General features: G+C 46.2%; 1 protein-coding gene and 1 non-coding gene across 4 annotated transcripts in view; one reads left to right on the top strand and one right to left on the bottom strand.

Moving 5' to 3' along the window:
* SLC39A11 (solute carrier family 39 member 11) overlaps positions 1 to 17341 on the bottom strand; it is a 296134-nt gene that overhangs the window by 48345 nt on the left and 230448 nt on the right. For all 3 annotated transcript variants that reach the window (XM_038757085.1, XM_038757084.1, XM_038757083.1), the window contains one exon: positions 6459 to 6528. In XM_038757085.1, coding sequence (XP_038613013.1) covers positions 6459 to 6528 — 70 coding nt within the window. The remainder of the gene's footprint in view (positions 1 to 6458; positions 6529 to 17341) is intronic.
* On the top strand, positions 14930 to 15068 carry LOC119937886. The gene has a single exon (XR_005454258.1). It is a non-coding gene; the product is annotated as a small nucleolar RNA SNORA7 (small nucleolar RNA).

Genomic DNA, 17341 nt, shown 5'->3' with positions numbered 1-17341 from the left:
TGCTTGGGACAGTTCAAGAGAGTTGCAAGACATGTTTTCTGCCCACAAGGAGTTTCACACCGAAAGCAATTATCCACTTTCTCATGGGGAATGTATTGCTCACTTTGGAGCTTTGTTAGAAGGCCTTGAATTTCAGAAAGAAAACTGGAGAAAGCAGCATGGCTTGCTGGAAGAAGCCCGGGCCTGGGAATCAGAAGGACCTTGGTTCTAATCCTGGATCTGCTACTTGCCTTCTGGGTGACCTTGTGCAAGTCACTTGACTTCTCCATGCCTCGGTCTCCCCATCTGTAAAATGGGGATTCAATGACTGTTCTCCCTTTCCCTTAGACTGTGAGCCCCATGTGGAACAGGGATTATGAGTAATCTGATGGAGCTATGCCTACCCCAATGCTTAGCAAAAGTGTTTGGCATGTAGTGAGCACAATGTGAGCAAATACCACAATGGTTATTATTATTTCTCTAACGAGACCGACTGAATAGCATGAAGCCCTGGAGGGCTTTTGGGGTAAAAATATCTAACTCGATCCTGGAAAATCAAGGGATGAAAAAGAGGTGTACTCCTCAGATTTCCAACTCTTCCCACAAACCCAGGGTCAATGTCTTATTATATGTTATCTGTTAAGCACTTACTAAGTGCCAGGCACTGTATTAAGCGTTGCGGTGGATACAGAGAAGCAGTGTGGCTCAGTGGAAAGAGCACGGGCTTTGGAGTCAGAGGTCATGGGTTTGAATCCCGGCTCCACCAATTGTCAGCTGTGTGACTTTGGACAAGTCACAACTTCTCTGTGCCTCAGTTACCTCATCTGTAAAATGGGGAATAAGACTGTGAGCCCCCTGTGGGACAACTTGATCACCTTGTAACCTCCCCAGCGCTTAGAACAGTGCTTTGCACATAGTAAGCACTTAATAAATGCTATTATTATTATTATTACAAGCAAACCGGGTTGGACACAGTTCCTGTCCCATGTGGGGCTCACAGTCTCGATTCCCATTTTACAGATGAGGTAACTGAGGCACAGAGAAGTGAAGTGAGTTGCCCAAAGTCACACAGCAAACAAGTGGAAGAGCCGGAATTAGAAGCCATCATCCTCCTCCTCCCAGGCCTGTGGTCTATCCACCATATCATCCTTGTATGTACCCCAGCTTTTAGAACAATGCTTGGTACAAAGTGCTTTACTTGTACATATTTACCATTCTATTTATTTTATTTTGTTCATATGTGTTGTTCTGTTGTCTGTCTCCCCCTTCTAGACTGTGAGCCCGCTGTTGGGTAGGGGCCATCTCTATGTTGCCAACTTGTACTTCCCAAGCGCTTAGTACAGTGCTCTGCACACAGTAAATGCTCAATAAATACGATGAATGAATACAAGTATAATCTTTTAAAATAAAGTACTTAGTCCAGGTTTCTCACACAGTAAGCACTCAGTAAATACCATCGACTTATTAATACAAGTTCGCTATGGGGAAAACTGGTTGGGACCACAATAATAATTGTGGTATTTGTTAAGTGCTTACTATCTTCTAGACTGTGAGCCCATTGTTGGGTAGGGACCATTTCTATATGTTGCCAACTTGTACTTCCCAAGCGCTTAGTACAGTGCTCTGCACACAGTAAGTGCTCAATAAATACGACTGACTGAATGAATGAATGTGTTAGGCACTGTCCCAAGCGCTGGGATGGATATAAGCAAATCGGGTTGGACACAGTCCCTGTCCTACATAGGGCTCACAGTCTTAATCCCCATTTTACAGATAAGGGAACTGACACAGAGATGTGAAGCGACTTGCCCAAGGTCACACAGTAGACAAATGATGCTGCTGGGTTTAGAACCCAGGCTTTCTGACTCCCAGGCACATGCTCTTCTAGACTGTGAGCCCACTGTTGGGTAGGGACCGTCTCTATATGTTGCCAACTTGTACTTCCCAAGCGCTTAGTACAGTGCTCTGCACACAGTAAGCACCCAATAAATACGAGTGAATGAATGAACGACTGAATGCTCTATACACTTGGCCACTTTCTTCTCAAGCATCTGCTGATGCTTGGTGCTTAGTACAGTGCTCTGCACACAATAAGCGCTCAATAAATACAATTGATTGATTGATTGCTTGATTGATGCATTCTCAGTACTTTCCTAGGCTGTGAGCTCGTCATGGGCAGGGAATGTGTCGACCAACTCTGTTGTTCTGTCCTCTCCCAAGCCCTTAGTACAGTGTTCTGCACACAGTAAGTGCTCAGTAAATACGACTGATTAATTGATTTCCAAAGACTGAGTCAAAAGAAGACCCACAGACGGTGCAAAAACAGGCTATGACGCTGGGTGGCAGCAGATGCACATAAATCTTTGAGCTGTAGGCATAGAAGTTCAACAGATCAGGCAGAGAATAATAAAAATAATAATAGTAATAATAATAATGGCACTTATTAAGCGCTTACTATGTGCAAAGCACTGTTCTAAGCGCTGGGGAGGTTACAAGGTGATCAGGTTGTCCCACGGGGGCTCACAGTCTTAATCCCCATTTTACAGACGATGCAACTGAGGCCCAGAGAAGTTAAGTGACTTGCCCAAAGTCACCCAGCTGACAATTGGCGGAGCTGGGATTGAACCCATGACCTCTGACTCCAAAGCCCGGGCTCTTTCAAGGCCCTTCAAGGCCCTGCTGAGAGCTCACCTCCTCCAGGAGGCCTTCCCAGACTGAGCCCCTTCCTTCCTCTCCCCCTCGCCCCCCTCTCCATCCCATCTTACCTCCTTCCCTTCCCCACAGCACCTGCATATATGTATATATGGTTGTACCTATTTATTACTCTATTTATTTATTTTACTTGTACATTTCTATCCTATTTATTTTATTTTGTTGGTATGTTTGGTTTTGTTCTCTGTCTCCCCCTTTTAGACTGTGAGCCCACTGTTGGGTAGGGACTGTCTCTATGTGTTGCCAATTTGTACTTCCCAAGCGCTTAGTACAGTGCTCTGCACATAGTAAGCACTCAATAAATACGATTGATTGATTGATTGATTTCCACTGAGCCACGCTGCTTCTCTAATAGTAGAGTAGTACTATTAATAGTAATAGTATTCTTCGCTAATAGTACTTCTCTAATAATAATAGTAATTATAATAGTACTTCTCTAATAATACTTCTCTAATAGTAGTAGTAGTAGTACTTGTCAAGCGCTATGTGCCAAACACTGATCTAAGTGCTAGGGTAGCTACAAGTGAATCAGGTTGGACATAGTCCCTGTCTCACATGGGGCTCACATGCTTATTTCCCAGTTTACAGATGTGATAACTGAAACCCAGACAAGTGAAATGATTTGCCCAAGGTTACCTAGCAGACATATGGTGGAGCTGGGATTAGAACCCAGGTCCTTCCGACTCCCAAACCCGTGTTTGGAGAGAAGCCTTACTCCTGACCCGTATTCAGGTGTTGTGATAAATTGAAGCCGTCTCACGGTCTCGCCTGTACTCCACTAGTCTCGGCTACGGGAGGGAGAGTCAAGCAGAGGCCTACTCATTCCATTCCTAGCTTGGGCAATGGCTAGCGAGTTGAAGGCAATCTGATACAAGTCAAAACTCATACATGCTGGGCAGCAGCGACACGGGAGAGAGTGGAGGGCGGAGACACGAGTTTACTGTGCGGAAGGTGGCAATGGTAAACCATTTCCATATTTTTACCAAGAAAACTCTATGGATCCACTACCAGAACGTTTGTAGATGGAGAGGGGGCATTCTGGGAGAGATGTGTTCTTGGTGTTGCTATGAGTCGGAAACGACTCGACGGCATTAGGCAAGATAAGTTGAACTCTGTACTGGGCTTCTGGGAGAGGACAATACGGTGAGTTACGATCCTTACCTTTAGGGAGTTTACAATCCAGAGGGAACCATTTGAAAACGTGTGTTTACAAGCAGATCGATAATGACTAGGGCAAGTCACTTCACTTCTCTGGGCACTGTTACCTCATCCGTAAAGTGGGGATTAGGCCTATGAGCCCTCTGGGGGAAATGGACTGTGTCCAACCTGATTAGCTTGTAGTTTGTATCTATCCCAGTGTTTAGTACAGTGCCAGGTGCATAGTAAATGCTTCAGAGATACCATTAACAGAAAAAAGAGGATTCTTTGATTGAGAAAAGGCGGCAAAGTAACCTAATTCCCTACCCTTTAAAGTGTACTAGAGAAGCGGCATGACCTAGTGGAAAGAGCATGGGCTTGGGCATCAGAGAACCTGGGGTCTAATCCTGGCTCTGCCAGTTGTCTGCCGGGAGGCCTTGGGCGTATCAATCAACTGTTCTGTGCCCCAGTTTTGACATCTGCAAAACAGGGATTAAATCCACCTCCCTCTGACTGTGAACCCTATCTGGAACAGAGACTGTGTCCTATCTTATTACTTCGTATCTACCTTAGTGCTTTGAATCAATACTTTATTGTGGCAGGAGAGTTTGCATATGCTGATGAAGCTTAGAGCTATGCAATTTAGACCTACCCATAATGGAAAGGTCTAAGCGAAAGCATCAGACAAAGATGATTCACCTGTGCTGGGCAGCAGCAGCATGGGAAAGAGTCAAACACAGATAATAATAACAATAATAATAATAATAATGGTATTTGTTAAGCACTTACTATGTGAAAAGCACTGTTCTAAGCACTGGGAGGGATACAAGGATGATCAAGTGATCAAAATGTGGATCAAAGACAACGGCAGACACAAGTTTTTACTGTGTGGAAGACGAAAATGGTAAACCACCTCCACATCTTTACCAAGAAAACTTTATGGATTCACCCACCAGAATGACTTGACGATAGGACATTCTGTGTCCGTGGAGTAGCTATGCATCAGAAACAACTTGATGGCATTGGTAGTGTTCAGTACATAATAAGTGCTTAGCAAGTACCATAAAAAAAAAGGCCACCTCTTCCAGGAAATGGTCCCCACCTTACCTGACCACATGAACCCATCAGTCATGAACCCTAGAACATGTACATATCTATTTCATTAATCCATGTTTTTTTTTTTTGACATTTTCCTTGTCTTATTTTTCCTCTTACCATTTGTCTCTATTTTTCCTATGAACCTTGAAAGGTGTATAGAGTTGAAGTTTTGTCTAACCTGCTCTTTGGCGGTGAGACCCGGATCGCTTGCGGGAGATGATGAATGAATAGAGGCAGGGGAATGGATCAGATGGGACCCCATCCTTTCAGGCCCAGTTCACTGTGATTCATGGCCTCCGAAAAAGGCAAGCACCACTTTGGGAGCTAAATGGGCTGAGCCAGCTCGGCCTCCTCTTAATAATAAGACTAATATCTGTCATATTTGTTAAGCACTTACTATGTGTCAAGTGGTGGGTTGGATGTCTTGCAACTGTATGACACACCGTCTCTGTCCCTCATGAGGCTCCCATTCTAACAGAAAGGGAAGATAGGTATAGAATCCCAATTTTGCAGATGAGGGAACTGAGGCTCATAGTAATAATAGTAATGAGGAGGACAATAATTGTGGTAATTCTTAAGCACTTACTGTGTGCCGAGCACTGTTCTATGTGCTGGCACAGATAACTATAATAACCATGGCATTTCTTAAGCGCTTATGTGCCAGGCACAGTACTAAGGGAGGGCTAGAGTGGACACAAGCAAATAGGGTTGGACACAATCCCTGTCCCGCATAGAGTTCAGTCTTATTCCCCATTTTACAGATGAGGTAACTGAAGTACAGAGAAGTGAAGTGATTTGCCTAAGGTCACACGGCAGACAAGAGACGGAGCCAGGATTAGAACTCATGAGCTCCTGACTTTCAGGCCCGCGCTCTATCTTTGGGTCGGACACAGTCCCTGTCCCACATAGGGCTCACAGTCTTAATCCCCATTATACAGATGAGGGAACTGAGGCTCAGGGAAGTGACTTGCCCAAGGTCATCAGCAAACGTATGGTGAAGCTGGGATTAAAACCATGTCTTCTGACTCCCAGGCTCTTGCCACTAGGCCTCGCTGCTTCCCAGAGATGTCAAGTGACTTCCCCAAGGTCACACGGCAGGCAACTAGAATCCATGTCTCTTGCTTCTCAGTACTTAATCTCGGCTCCACCACTTGTCTGCTGTGTTACCTTGGGCAAGTCACTTAACTTCTCTGGGCTTCAACTCCCTCATCTGTAAAATGGGGATTAAGACTGTGAGCCCCCCAAGGGACAACCTGATTACCTTGTATCTACCCAAGCACTTAGAACAGTGCTTGGCACATAGTAAGTGCTTAACAAATACCATTATTATTATTATTATTACTACCTTCCATGCCAAGCCCAATGCCAGGGGGTGATATGTGTCAATCCTCCTCACACACGGGTCACAGCCCTTCACCTGATCTCTCAGATCCGTCCTGGCTCCATGAAGGGCCTCGGCCACTCAGCCAAGAGCAAGCCGGCCTTCCTCCCGCCCCTGACCCGGTACCCAGAGCAACGGGACTTGAACTCACCTGGCCCTATCGAAAGTGGCTGATGTTGTTTTTCCAATGGCTCCAAACCCAACCCCGACAGCAAGTCCTTCTGAAAGAGAGACAATGAGAAGGTTCCAAAGGTTACGGACTCAGCCCTCATTTCCTCTCCCCCCACCCCCTTCTGCATCATCCTTGCACTTGGATTTGCACACTTTAATCGCCCCTCCTTCAGCCCCACAGCACTTTGGTCCATAGCGGAAATTTCAAGATTTACATTAATGTCTGCCTCTCCCTCTGGACTGTAAGCTCACTGTGGGCAGAGATCATATCTATCAGCTCTGTTAGGTGGAGTCAGAGGACCTGAGTCCTAAACCTAGCTCCTCCGCTTGTCTGCTCTGTGACCCTGGGCAAGTCCCTTCACTGGGCCTTAGTTACCTCATCTGTAAAATGGGGATTAAGACTGTGAGCCCTATGTGGGACACGGACTGGGTCCAACCTTTTCAGCTTGTACCTACTCCAGCTCTTAATTCAGGGCCTGACGCATAGAAAGCACTTAACAAATGCCTTTAAAAAAATACTCTCCCAAGCGCTTAGTACAATTTTCTGCACATAGTCAGTGATCAATAAATACTAATGATTGATTGAACAGGTGCCCATCCTCTCCTAGAGGATACTTTCTGGTTAAAGGCTCCGGCAGAAGTCCTAGGAGACACACAGGAGCACATTACTAATAATGATAATAATAATTATGGTACTGGTTCATTAAGCACTGTGCTAAATGCTGGGGCAGATACAGGACAATCACATTAGGGACAGCCCCTGATCCACACAGGGTTTGTAGACTAGACTTACAGGGAAGATGAATGGCTTTTTAATCCTCATTTCACTGATGGGGAAAATGAGGCAGAGACAAGCTGTGAGCCTTATCCAAGGTGCTGCTCCCGCTGGGGAACAAGCACAATGGGAGATTCCCTTTCTGCCACAATAGCAATAGCAACAACTACGGTATTGGTTAATTAATAAACAGTATTTATTGAACGCTTACTATGTGCAGAGCAGTACACTAAGTCCTTGGGAGAGTGCAATACAGCAGAATTAGCAGATACATTCCCTGCCCACATCGAGTGCTTACTATGTGTCCAGCACCATTCTAAGTGCTGGAGCGGATACAAGATAATCCGGTCGGACCCAGTCCCTGTCCCATGGGGGGCTCGCAGTTTAGGTAGGAGGGAGAACCGGTACTGAAGCCCCATTTTGCAGTTGAGAAAACTGAGGCACAGAGAAGATAAGAGACTTGCCCAACATCCCCCAGCAAGGATGTTGCCCAGGGTCTCGCCCAGGGTAACAACACATGTGTGGCAGAATCAGGATTAGAACCCAAGTCCTTCTGACTCCAGGCCCGGACCCTATCCACTTGGCCACACTGCTTCTATAGTCTTTCCGTCGCTTAGTACAGTGTTCAGCACGGATCAAGCACTTAGTAAATACCACTGATTTATTCTATCCCAATTCCCTGATAATGATACTTCACAGTAATAATAATAATGAAGCGTCTCTGCTAAAGGTTTGGAAGGGAAGGAGATTAAGGGTAAAAGCATTTGGATAATCTGGAGATTTCCCCTGTGTAAAGATACTCTATCGCCGAGTGGGGGCTGTGGAAAATTAGCTCATAAATCATGGCAAACCACTTGGCAAGTATCAAGTCCAACCCATGTGCTAGGTATTAACGAAAAAGAACCCCTCCTGCCACCCTCGGTCCCAGCCAGAAAGCTGCATGATGCTCCATTTTCTCATTTTGATCCATTTGAAATGAAATTCACTGCTCTACAGAACTGAATGGGATGGTCTATTCTCGTGAGTTTGGCACATCCGACGGGCTTAAGGACACAAATCCAATTCTGGAGAACATGACCAATTATCAATCAACCAATCAATGGTATTTATTGAGAGCTTACTGTGTCTGGAACACTGTACTAAGTGCTTGGGGGAGGACAATATAAAATAAACTGAGAGGTCAAGAATCAAAGGTAAGGCAGAGAGATGTCTCAGGAAGATGAGAGAGAAGTTGTCTCCTTTAAAAGACAAAATGACCAAAAGTAAACAGTGGTAAAGAAGGAAATAGGGTGGGTATTAAGGAAACTACCTATCCAGCAAGGTTTAAGGAAAAGCAGGGGAGACTAAAAGAGGGTGACAAAAGCCAAGGAAATGTATTCTTGGAAAATAGCTTTTGTTGTCAATCAATGGTATTTATTGAGTGCTTACTGTGTACCGAGCACTGTACTAAGCACTTAGGAGGATACAACAGTAGAGTTCCCTTCCTATTTACAAACAGGTTCATCTCCAAAGTGTCGGAAGCAGGATGGTAGACTGGATAGAGCCCAAGCCTGAGAGTCAGAAGGTCAGGGGTTCTAATCCTGGCTCTGCCACTTTGCTGTGTGGGGTTTTCATTCTGAAAGCTTTATTTGGACCCTAGGATTAGCAGCAAGATGAATGCTGTCATAATCTGTCTTTCCACGGGTACGGGTAAATACCTGTAGTGGGTATCTATTACCAGTCAAATCTAAGGAACAAAACTCTAGGGAAGGAATAAGAAGAGAAGCAGCATGCCTAGTGGTTAATCCTAACCGCTGCCTCCCAATGAACCCCTTCTAATCTTGTATATTCATCCAGCGCTTAGAACAGTATAGTATTAAAAGCAGCATGGCCTAGTGGCAAGAGCCCAGGTTTGGGAATCAGAGGACGTGGACTCTAATCCCAGCTCCACCACTTGCCGGCAGTGTGACCTTGGGCAAGTTACTTCACTCCTTTGTGCCTCAGTTACCTCATCGGTAAAATGGGGATTGAGTGTGAACCCCATGTGGGACAGGAACTCTGTTCAAACTGATTACTTTGTATCTACCCCAACACTTAGAACTGTGCTTGGCACATAATAATAATAATAATGGCATTTATTTATTAAGTGCTTACTATGTGCAAAGCACTGTTCTAAGCGCTGGGGAGGTTACAAAGTGATCAGGTTGTCCCACCTGGGGCTCACAATCTTAATACACATTTTACAGATGAGGGAAACGAGGCACAGAGAAGTTAAGTGACTTGCCCAAAGTCACACAGCTGACAACTGGCAGAGCTGGGATTCAAACCCATGACCTCTGACTCCGAAGCCCGTGCTCTTTCCACTGAGCTACACTGCGTCTCTAAAGCACATGGTAAGCTCTTAACAAATACCATCATTAGAATTATTATTTTTATTACAGTCCCTGCATATAGTAAGCACTTAACAAATGCCATATTATTATTATTATTATTATCATCATCATTAATGAGCCAGTAAGATAGGGAGAAGCCATACCCCACCTTCGGCCATAACAGAAGGCAAACTCTACCACACCGAGATTACCATCATCATCATCAATGGCATTTATTGAATGATTACTATGAGCAGAGCTCTGTACTAAGCGCTTGGGAGAGTAAGATACAACAGTGATTCACCCAAGGCCCTACCACAGACCACTAGGTTAAACAACCCCATAAACTGTTACTTGGTTCCTTAGATTTTCAAAAATGCATAAAACCGTTGGAGGATCCATAAAAGACACCATAAACCTGGAGGCATTGTCTAGTAATAAAGCAGCCCATCTCCTCAGTACCCCGAGAATGCACGCCCTGAATTACCTTGTACCCAGTAGAAACAGATGGATTGCAATACTGAAACGAGGGAAAAATCAATGTGTGATTTAGAGATATGTCGTCTTTTTCTTGAGAAGTCCAAGGATCACTGAAACTTTAACACCCAGTGCCATGGTAATTAAAAACAAAACAAAAAACCAACAAGCAATAACAAAAATGCTCTCTGAAAAAGAAACTTGGTTCAGCCAAATAGAATCAGAGTGAAAACTATCTCATTCATTCATTGATTCAATTGTATTTACTGAGCGCTTACTATGTGGAGAGCACTGTACTAAGCGCTTGGGAAGTACAAGTCGGCAACATATAGAGACGGTCTCTACCCAACAACGGGCTCACGGTCTAGAAGGGGGAGACAGACAACAAAACAAAACATGTAGACAGGTGTCAAAATCGTCAGAGCAAATAGAATTAAAGCTAGATGCACATCATTAACAAAATAAATAGAATAGTAAATATGTACAAGTAAAATAGAGTAATAAATCTGTACAAATGTATATCTACAGGTGCTGTGGGGAAGGGAAGGAGGTAGGGCGGGGGGGATGGGGAGGAGGAGAGGAAAAAGGGGGCTCAGTCTGGGTAGTCCTCCTGGAGGAGGTGAGCTCTCAGTAGGGCTTTGAAGGGAGGAAGAGAGCCAGCTTGGCGGATGTGGGGAGGGAGGGCACTCCAGGCCAGGGGGAGGACGTGGGCCGGGGGTCGACGGCGGGACAGGTGAGAATGAGGTACCGTGAGGAGGCTAGCGGCAGGGGAGCGGAGGGTATGGGCTGGGCTGTAGAAGGAGAGAAAGGAGGTGAGGTAGGAGGGAGTGAGGTGATGGAGAGCCTTGAAGCCGGGAGTGAGGAGTTTTTGCTTGATTCGTAGATGGACAGGCAGCCACTGGAGATTTTCGAGGAGGGGAGCAACGTGCCCAGAGCATTTCTGCACAAAGATAATCCAGGCAGCAGAGTGAAGTATAGACTGAATGGGGAGAGGCAGGAGGATGGGAGGTCAGAGAGGAGGGTGATGCAGTAATCCAGTCGGTATAGGATGAGAGATTGAACCAGCAAGGTAGCGGTTTGGATGGAGAGAAAAGGGCGGATCTTGGCGACGTTGCGGAGGTGAGACCGGCAGGTTTTGGTAACGGCTTGGATGTGTGGGGTGAACGACAGAGTGGAGTCGCGGATGACACCAAGGTTGCAGGCTTGTGAGACGGGAAGGATGGTAGTGCCATCTACAGTGATGGTAAAGTCAAGGAGAAGATATTCCCTTAGCCTGAATACCTCAAAAGTGTCTATGTGTTCCCTGAACGGCTCTCTGTTCAGTTTGCCCCTGGGGAAGAGAGAAGTACGAAACTTGGGTTTTTCCACAAATTGCCACACACCATTTTGTCTCTTTTTTGACATTCAAATAGCTCAGTCTGCCTGCTTGCCAAGAGCAGGACGTCTGCTTGTCATTTAGGTGAAAAATAAAAGTCTGTTCCTGCTTTCTCTTCCAAGTCCCTCCTCCCCCAGTGACCAGCATGGCAAACCAGAAAGCCAGCTCTGGTCATCTCTACGCCTTGACTATGGGATCTGAGGAGAAAATTAGAAATGGAGGAAGCAACGGCCCACCCTCTTTGAGGCCTGCAGTCGTTGGCTGAGCTACACTTCGCCAAAGATAAACCCAATTCGGTCATCCCTGAAATGCAGTTTTGAGTCAGTGAACAGGTGGAGAGGGCTGGTTTCTATCTTCACAGTTCAGTTGCCCCAAAAAGCCCAGGTGTTAACTCAGAAATCTGGTCCCAATCAGACCGGAACTCCAGACAGACCCTCAAGTTGGGTAGGAGAAATGAAAGCTTCCCCTTGAGCCTCTGCTGGAGTGGAAAGAGCCCAGGTCTGGGAGTCGGAGATCCTGGGTTCTAATCCTGACTCTGCATTTTGCCTGCTTTGTGACATCTAATGGCCTAGTGGAAAGAGCCCAGGCCCGGGAGACAGGAGGATCTGGGTTCTAATCTCAGCTCAGACAATTGCTTGCTTTGTGATCTTGGGCAAGCCACTTCACTGTGCCTCAATTTCCTCAACTGTAAAATGGGGAATACCTGTTCTCCCTCAGACTGTGAGCCCCATGCGGAACAGGAACTGTATCCAAACTAATTAATTTGTATACTTAGAACAGTGTTTGACTCATAGTAAGGACATGACATAAAGACCATAGAAAACCCTGACTGGCCTAGGATATTATTGATAATAATATTAATAACAATGATAATAATGGTACTTGATAAGCACTTACTATGTGTCAGACACTGTACTAAGCACTGGGGAGGATACAAGATCATCAGGTCCCTCATGGAACTCAGAGTAGGAGAGAGAGAACAGATATTGAATCACCATTTTGCAGTTGAGGCAACGGAGGCCCAGAGAATTGAAGTGACTTGCCCAAAGTCACACAGCAGGTATGTGGCAGAGCGGGAATTACAATCCAGGTCTTCAAACTCCCAGGCCTGGGCTCTTTCCACCAGGCTATGGAGAGATCATCATCATCATCATCAATCATATTTATTGAGCGCTTACTGTGTGCAGAGCACTGTACTAAGCACTTGGGAAGTACAAGTTGGCAACATATAGAGACAGTCCCTACCCAATAGTGGGCTCACAGTCTAAAAGGGGGAGACAGAGAACAAAACCAACATACTAATAAAATAAAATAAATAGAATAGATATATACAAGTAAAATAAATAGAGTAATAAATATGAACAAACATATATACATATATACAGGTGCTGTGGGGAAGGGAAGGAGGTAAGATTGGGGGGATGCCAGACAAAGTAGACCAGACAGGGTCATTCACTCATTCATTCCTTCAGCTGTATTTATTGAGCACTTACTGTATGCACAGCATTGTGCTAAGTGCTTGAGAGAGTACAACATGACAATAAACAGACACATTCCCTGCCCATGGTCTTCTCAGGACCCCTTCATCTCTCTCCTTCTGCCCCTTCCCTCCGCAAAATCACCAGCCTGGACTCTAATCCTGCCACTTACCAGCTCGGAGACTTGACTTCCCCAGATGCCAACTGGGGAAAGAAGGGCCACGCAGGTCTCTAGCCCTGCTGTCCTTGCCCGTTCAGCCCTCCGGGCTCAACATGTGGCCACTATCAAATCCCGTGGTAATACTGATGCAAGGAGATGGCCCCTGGCAGCTGGAGAGCAAGGCTCTGGGTTGGTGATCTAGTTATATGCGGGAACCTTCTTAAATAGGAAGATCAACAGCACACTCTTGCCCTCTCTCTGGCCTCCAATGTGTTCCTGGGGTATTTACGATCTGGGGGTGATGACTGAAGTTCTCTGCTCCATTCTGTGGGATTTACTGAGAAGAGAGTAAACCAGGAGCTGGTTTCCAAGCAACTGGGCTTTGGGTCATCTATTTTGGCTCTACATTTAAAAGTGCTGTCCCTCCACACATCACGACCAAATTAAATGGAACACAGCACGGCAGCCCCTAAGGAAACAATGGCATAACGCAATGCCTGTCTTGATTATTTTTGTGGGGGAGGGAGGTTTATGGTATTTGTTAAGTACTTTCCGTGTGCCAGGCACTGTACTAAGTGCTGGGATAGATACAAACTGAGTAGGTTAGACACAGTCTCTGTTGCACATGGGGCTCAAAGTCTTCATCCCCATTCATCAGATGAGGTAACTGAGGCCCAGAGATGTGAAGTGACTTACCCAAGGTCACACAGCAGACAAGCGGCGGAGTCAGAATTAGAACCCAGGTCCTATGGCTCCCAGGCCAGTGCTTTATCCACTAGGCCACACTGCTTCTCTAATAATAATAATAACAACTGTGGTATTTGTTAAACTTACTATGTGCCAAGCACTGTTCTAAGCACTGGGGTAGATACTATGTATCATGTTGGACACAGTCGATGTCTCACATGGAGCTCAAAGTCTTAATCTCATTTTACAGATGAGGTAACAGGCACAGAGAAGTGAAGTAACTTGCACAAGGTCACACAGCAGACAAGTGGCAGAGCCGGAATTAGAACCTAGGTCTTCTGACTCCCAGGCTCTTGCTCTTTCCGCTAGGCCACACTGCTTCCCCATCGGTTCAGACCACTGGTCCTAATGATCCAGGATTCTTCCTTGGACTGTGGCATTATAATGTCTGGAGGAATCCCATAACTGTAGTGATCCTTGAAAGTCATCCTGTTTAGAGAGGTACCCTCTAACAGCCCTAATTCTCCTCTGTTCATAACAATAATAATTACAATACTTGTTAAGGGCTTATTCTATCCGAAGAACGTCACTCAGTGTTGGAGCAGGACAATTCAATTGAATCAGACAGTCTCTGCCCCACATTTACTGTTGTACTGTACTCTCCCAAGCGCTTAGTACAGTGTTCTCCACACAGTAAGTCCTCAATAAATACGACTGAACTGAATTGAATCCCACACAGGCAACCAATGGATGTTTCTGAGGAGTGGTGAGACGGGCACGGAACAATGTTTTAGAAAAATGATTTGGGCAGCAGAGTGAAGTATGGAATGAAGTGGGGAGGCACAGAGGTCAGAGAAGAGGCTGATCCAGTGGTTGAAATGAATGGGTGGGCAACCACTGGATATTTCCAATGAATGGAGAGATGTGTAAAGAATGATCTTTTAGAAAAATGATCCAGGAGGCAGAGTGAAGTATGGGCTGGAGTGGGGAGAGGCTGAAGCAGTAGCTGAAGTGGGATAGAGGGTCCTTCCCTCCTACAGCCCTCCAAATGCCAATTCCTCCCATGCCTAGTAGGTGGGGCCATTTGGGAAGGACAAGGACCCAAGAACGGTGACCTGGTTCATTTCACTATGACTAAATTGTTGGTTCCCCTCTCAGGGTCGCACCTGGAGAGTTTCCAGTACCTCTATCAGTCTCGACTACAGGAGGGAGAGTCAAGCAGAGGTCTATCCATTCCATTCCTAGCTTGGCCAGTGGCTAGAGAGTGGAAGGCAATCTGCTACAAGTCAAAACTCATCTGTGCTGGGCAGTAGCGGCCTGGGAGAGGGTCAAGGGCGGAGACTCAAGTTAACTGTGCAGAAGGAGGCAGTGGTAAACCACTTCAGGATTTTTACCAAGAAAACTCTCTGGATACACTACTAGAACAATTGCAGATGGTGGGGCATTCATTCATTCATTCAATCGTATTTACTGACTGCTTACTGTGTGCAGAGCACTGTACTAAGCGCTTGGGAAGTACAAGTTGGCAACATATAGAGACGGTCCGTACCCAACAACAGTCACAGGCTCACAGTCTAGAAAGGGATATGTGGAGAGACGTGTCCATGGAGTCGCTATGGGTCAGAGATGACTCGATGGCATAAGACAAGACTAAATTGTTGGCAGGAGGGTGTTGGAAGGACAGAGGGCAGATAAACTGTAGGGGTTTTTTCCACCAGGCTGCCTTAATCCCACATCTTCACAGGTATCAATTAGGAGCCCGCTGCGTACTCAGCACCGTTCAAGCCATCGGGCACTTAAAGGAAGCAGCTTGGCCTAGTGGATAGAGCACGGCCCTGGGAGTCAGAAAGACCTGGGTTCTAATTCCGGCTCCACCACTTGTCTGACGAGTGACATCAAGAAAGTACTTGGCTTCTCTACGCCTCAGTTACCTCATCTATTAAATGGGGATTAAGAATGTGAGCCCCATGTGGGACACAGCCTGTGTCCAACTTGATTAGCTGGTTTCTAACCCAGCGCTTAGTACTGTTTCTGGCACTGTACGCACTTAAAAAATATCATAAAAGATCACAGAAAAACAAACAGAAATGGCCGCCATCCTCAGGAAACTAGCAAGCTGAGAAAGAAAAAACTCCCATGGAAATGATTAAAAATTCAAACTCAAAAAAAAAAAACAACTTTTCGAGCACTTTGCATTGTGAGAATCCAAACAGGAATCGACAAGAGACTTCTCAAGAGGCCAGCTGCCAAGAGGGGAATTCTGGGTGGGAGTTTTTTCCGGTAAAGAATTTCCTGCTTGCCATGCTCATTCCTGCTGGTTTATTCCCTCTCAGAGTGCTTCCGACTGATGCTCCCCGGACCGGAGACAGAATCCTCTTCCGCTCTCCCACCCCCGGCCTCCAATCTATTTATGAAGCTCCTTTGCCAGGAGGCTCCTACACAGCTGCCACACAATCACCATAGTATTTAAGTACCTACTATGTGACGGGCACTGTCCTAAGTGCTGGGGTGGATACAAGCAAATCGGGCTGAACACAGTCCCTGTCCCACATGAGGCTCTCAGTCTTAATCCCCATTTTCCAGATGAGGTAACTGAGGCCCGGAGAAGGGAAGTGACTTGGTCAAGGTCACCCAGCAGACAAGTGGCGGAGCGGAATTAGAACCCAGGTCCTTCTGACTCCCAAGCCCAGGCTCTATCCTCTAGGCCATGCTGCTCCTTCACGCTTCTTCACACAGACTGTAAGCTCCCTCTAGACTGTATGCGCATTGTGGGCAGGGAATGTGTCTGTTTATTTTTGTACTGTTCGCTCTCAAGTGCTTAGTTCGGTGCCCTGTACCCAGTAGGCACTCAATAAATATGAATGAATGAATGAATGAATGAATGACCGGCTCCCACCCCAAGAGGAGATCCCTGCCCTGCAGAATAGAACTGCAGTCTGCACTTAGCCAGTGCTTCACAAAGTCAGGCCTCCCCTGTCGCAGAACGGCAGAGAGCAGGCAATGCCTTCTGCCTCAGAAGCGCTCTTCGATCGTTTCAGGCTCCCTGCTCCGTCTGGGCCCTGAGCCAAGATATAAGCCAAGCCTCCGAATGCATTCACAAGCCCCAGTGAGCATCCTTCCCTAAGCCCTCCTTTCCTCTTCTCCCACTCCCTCCGGCATCACCCTGACTCCCTCCCTTGATTCATGCCCCCTCCCAGCCCCACAGCACTTATGTTCCTATCTGTACTTTCTTTATTTCTATCAACGCCTGCCTCCTCGTCTTGACCCTAAGCTCATTGTGGGTAGGGACTGTTTGAGTTTATTGTTGTATAGTAGTCTCCCAGGGCTTAGGACAGTGCTCTGCGCACAGTAAGCGCTCAATAAATTCGACTGACTGACGCCACTGCCGTTAGCTGCTTCCACAGGACTCTTTAACCACTAATGTCTCAGAAGGACCCGTTTAATCTCCAAATGTGGATTCCTTGGATTTTCACCCCAAGCCCGAGTTGGATTGTGATATCAATTAGCGGGACAGCGATCTTTGCAGATGATTCAAGGTGGCTTTCACTCTTTCCGACGTT

This window comes from Tachyglossus aculeatus, chromosome 15 (assembly GCF_015852505.1).
Source record: "Tachyglossus aculeatus isolate mTacAcu1 chromosome 15, mTacAcu1.pri, whole genome shotgun sequence".
Lineage (NCBI taxonomy): Eukaryota > Metazoa > Chordata > Mammalia > Monotremata > Tachyglossidae > Tachyglossus > Tachyglossus aculeatus.
Note: the sequence above shows the minus strand (reverse complement) of the source record. Positions and strands in the feature narration are given on the sequence as shown.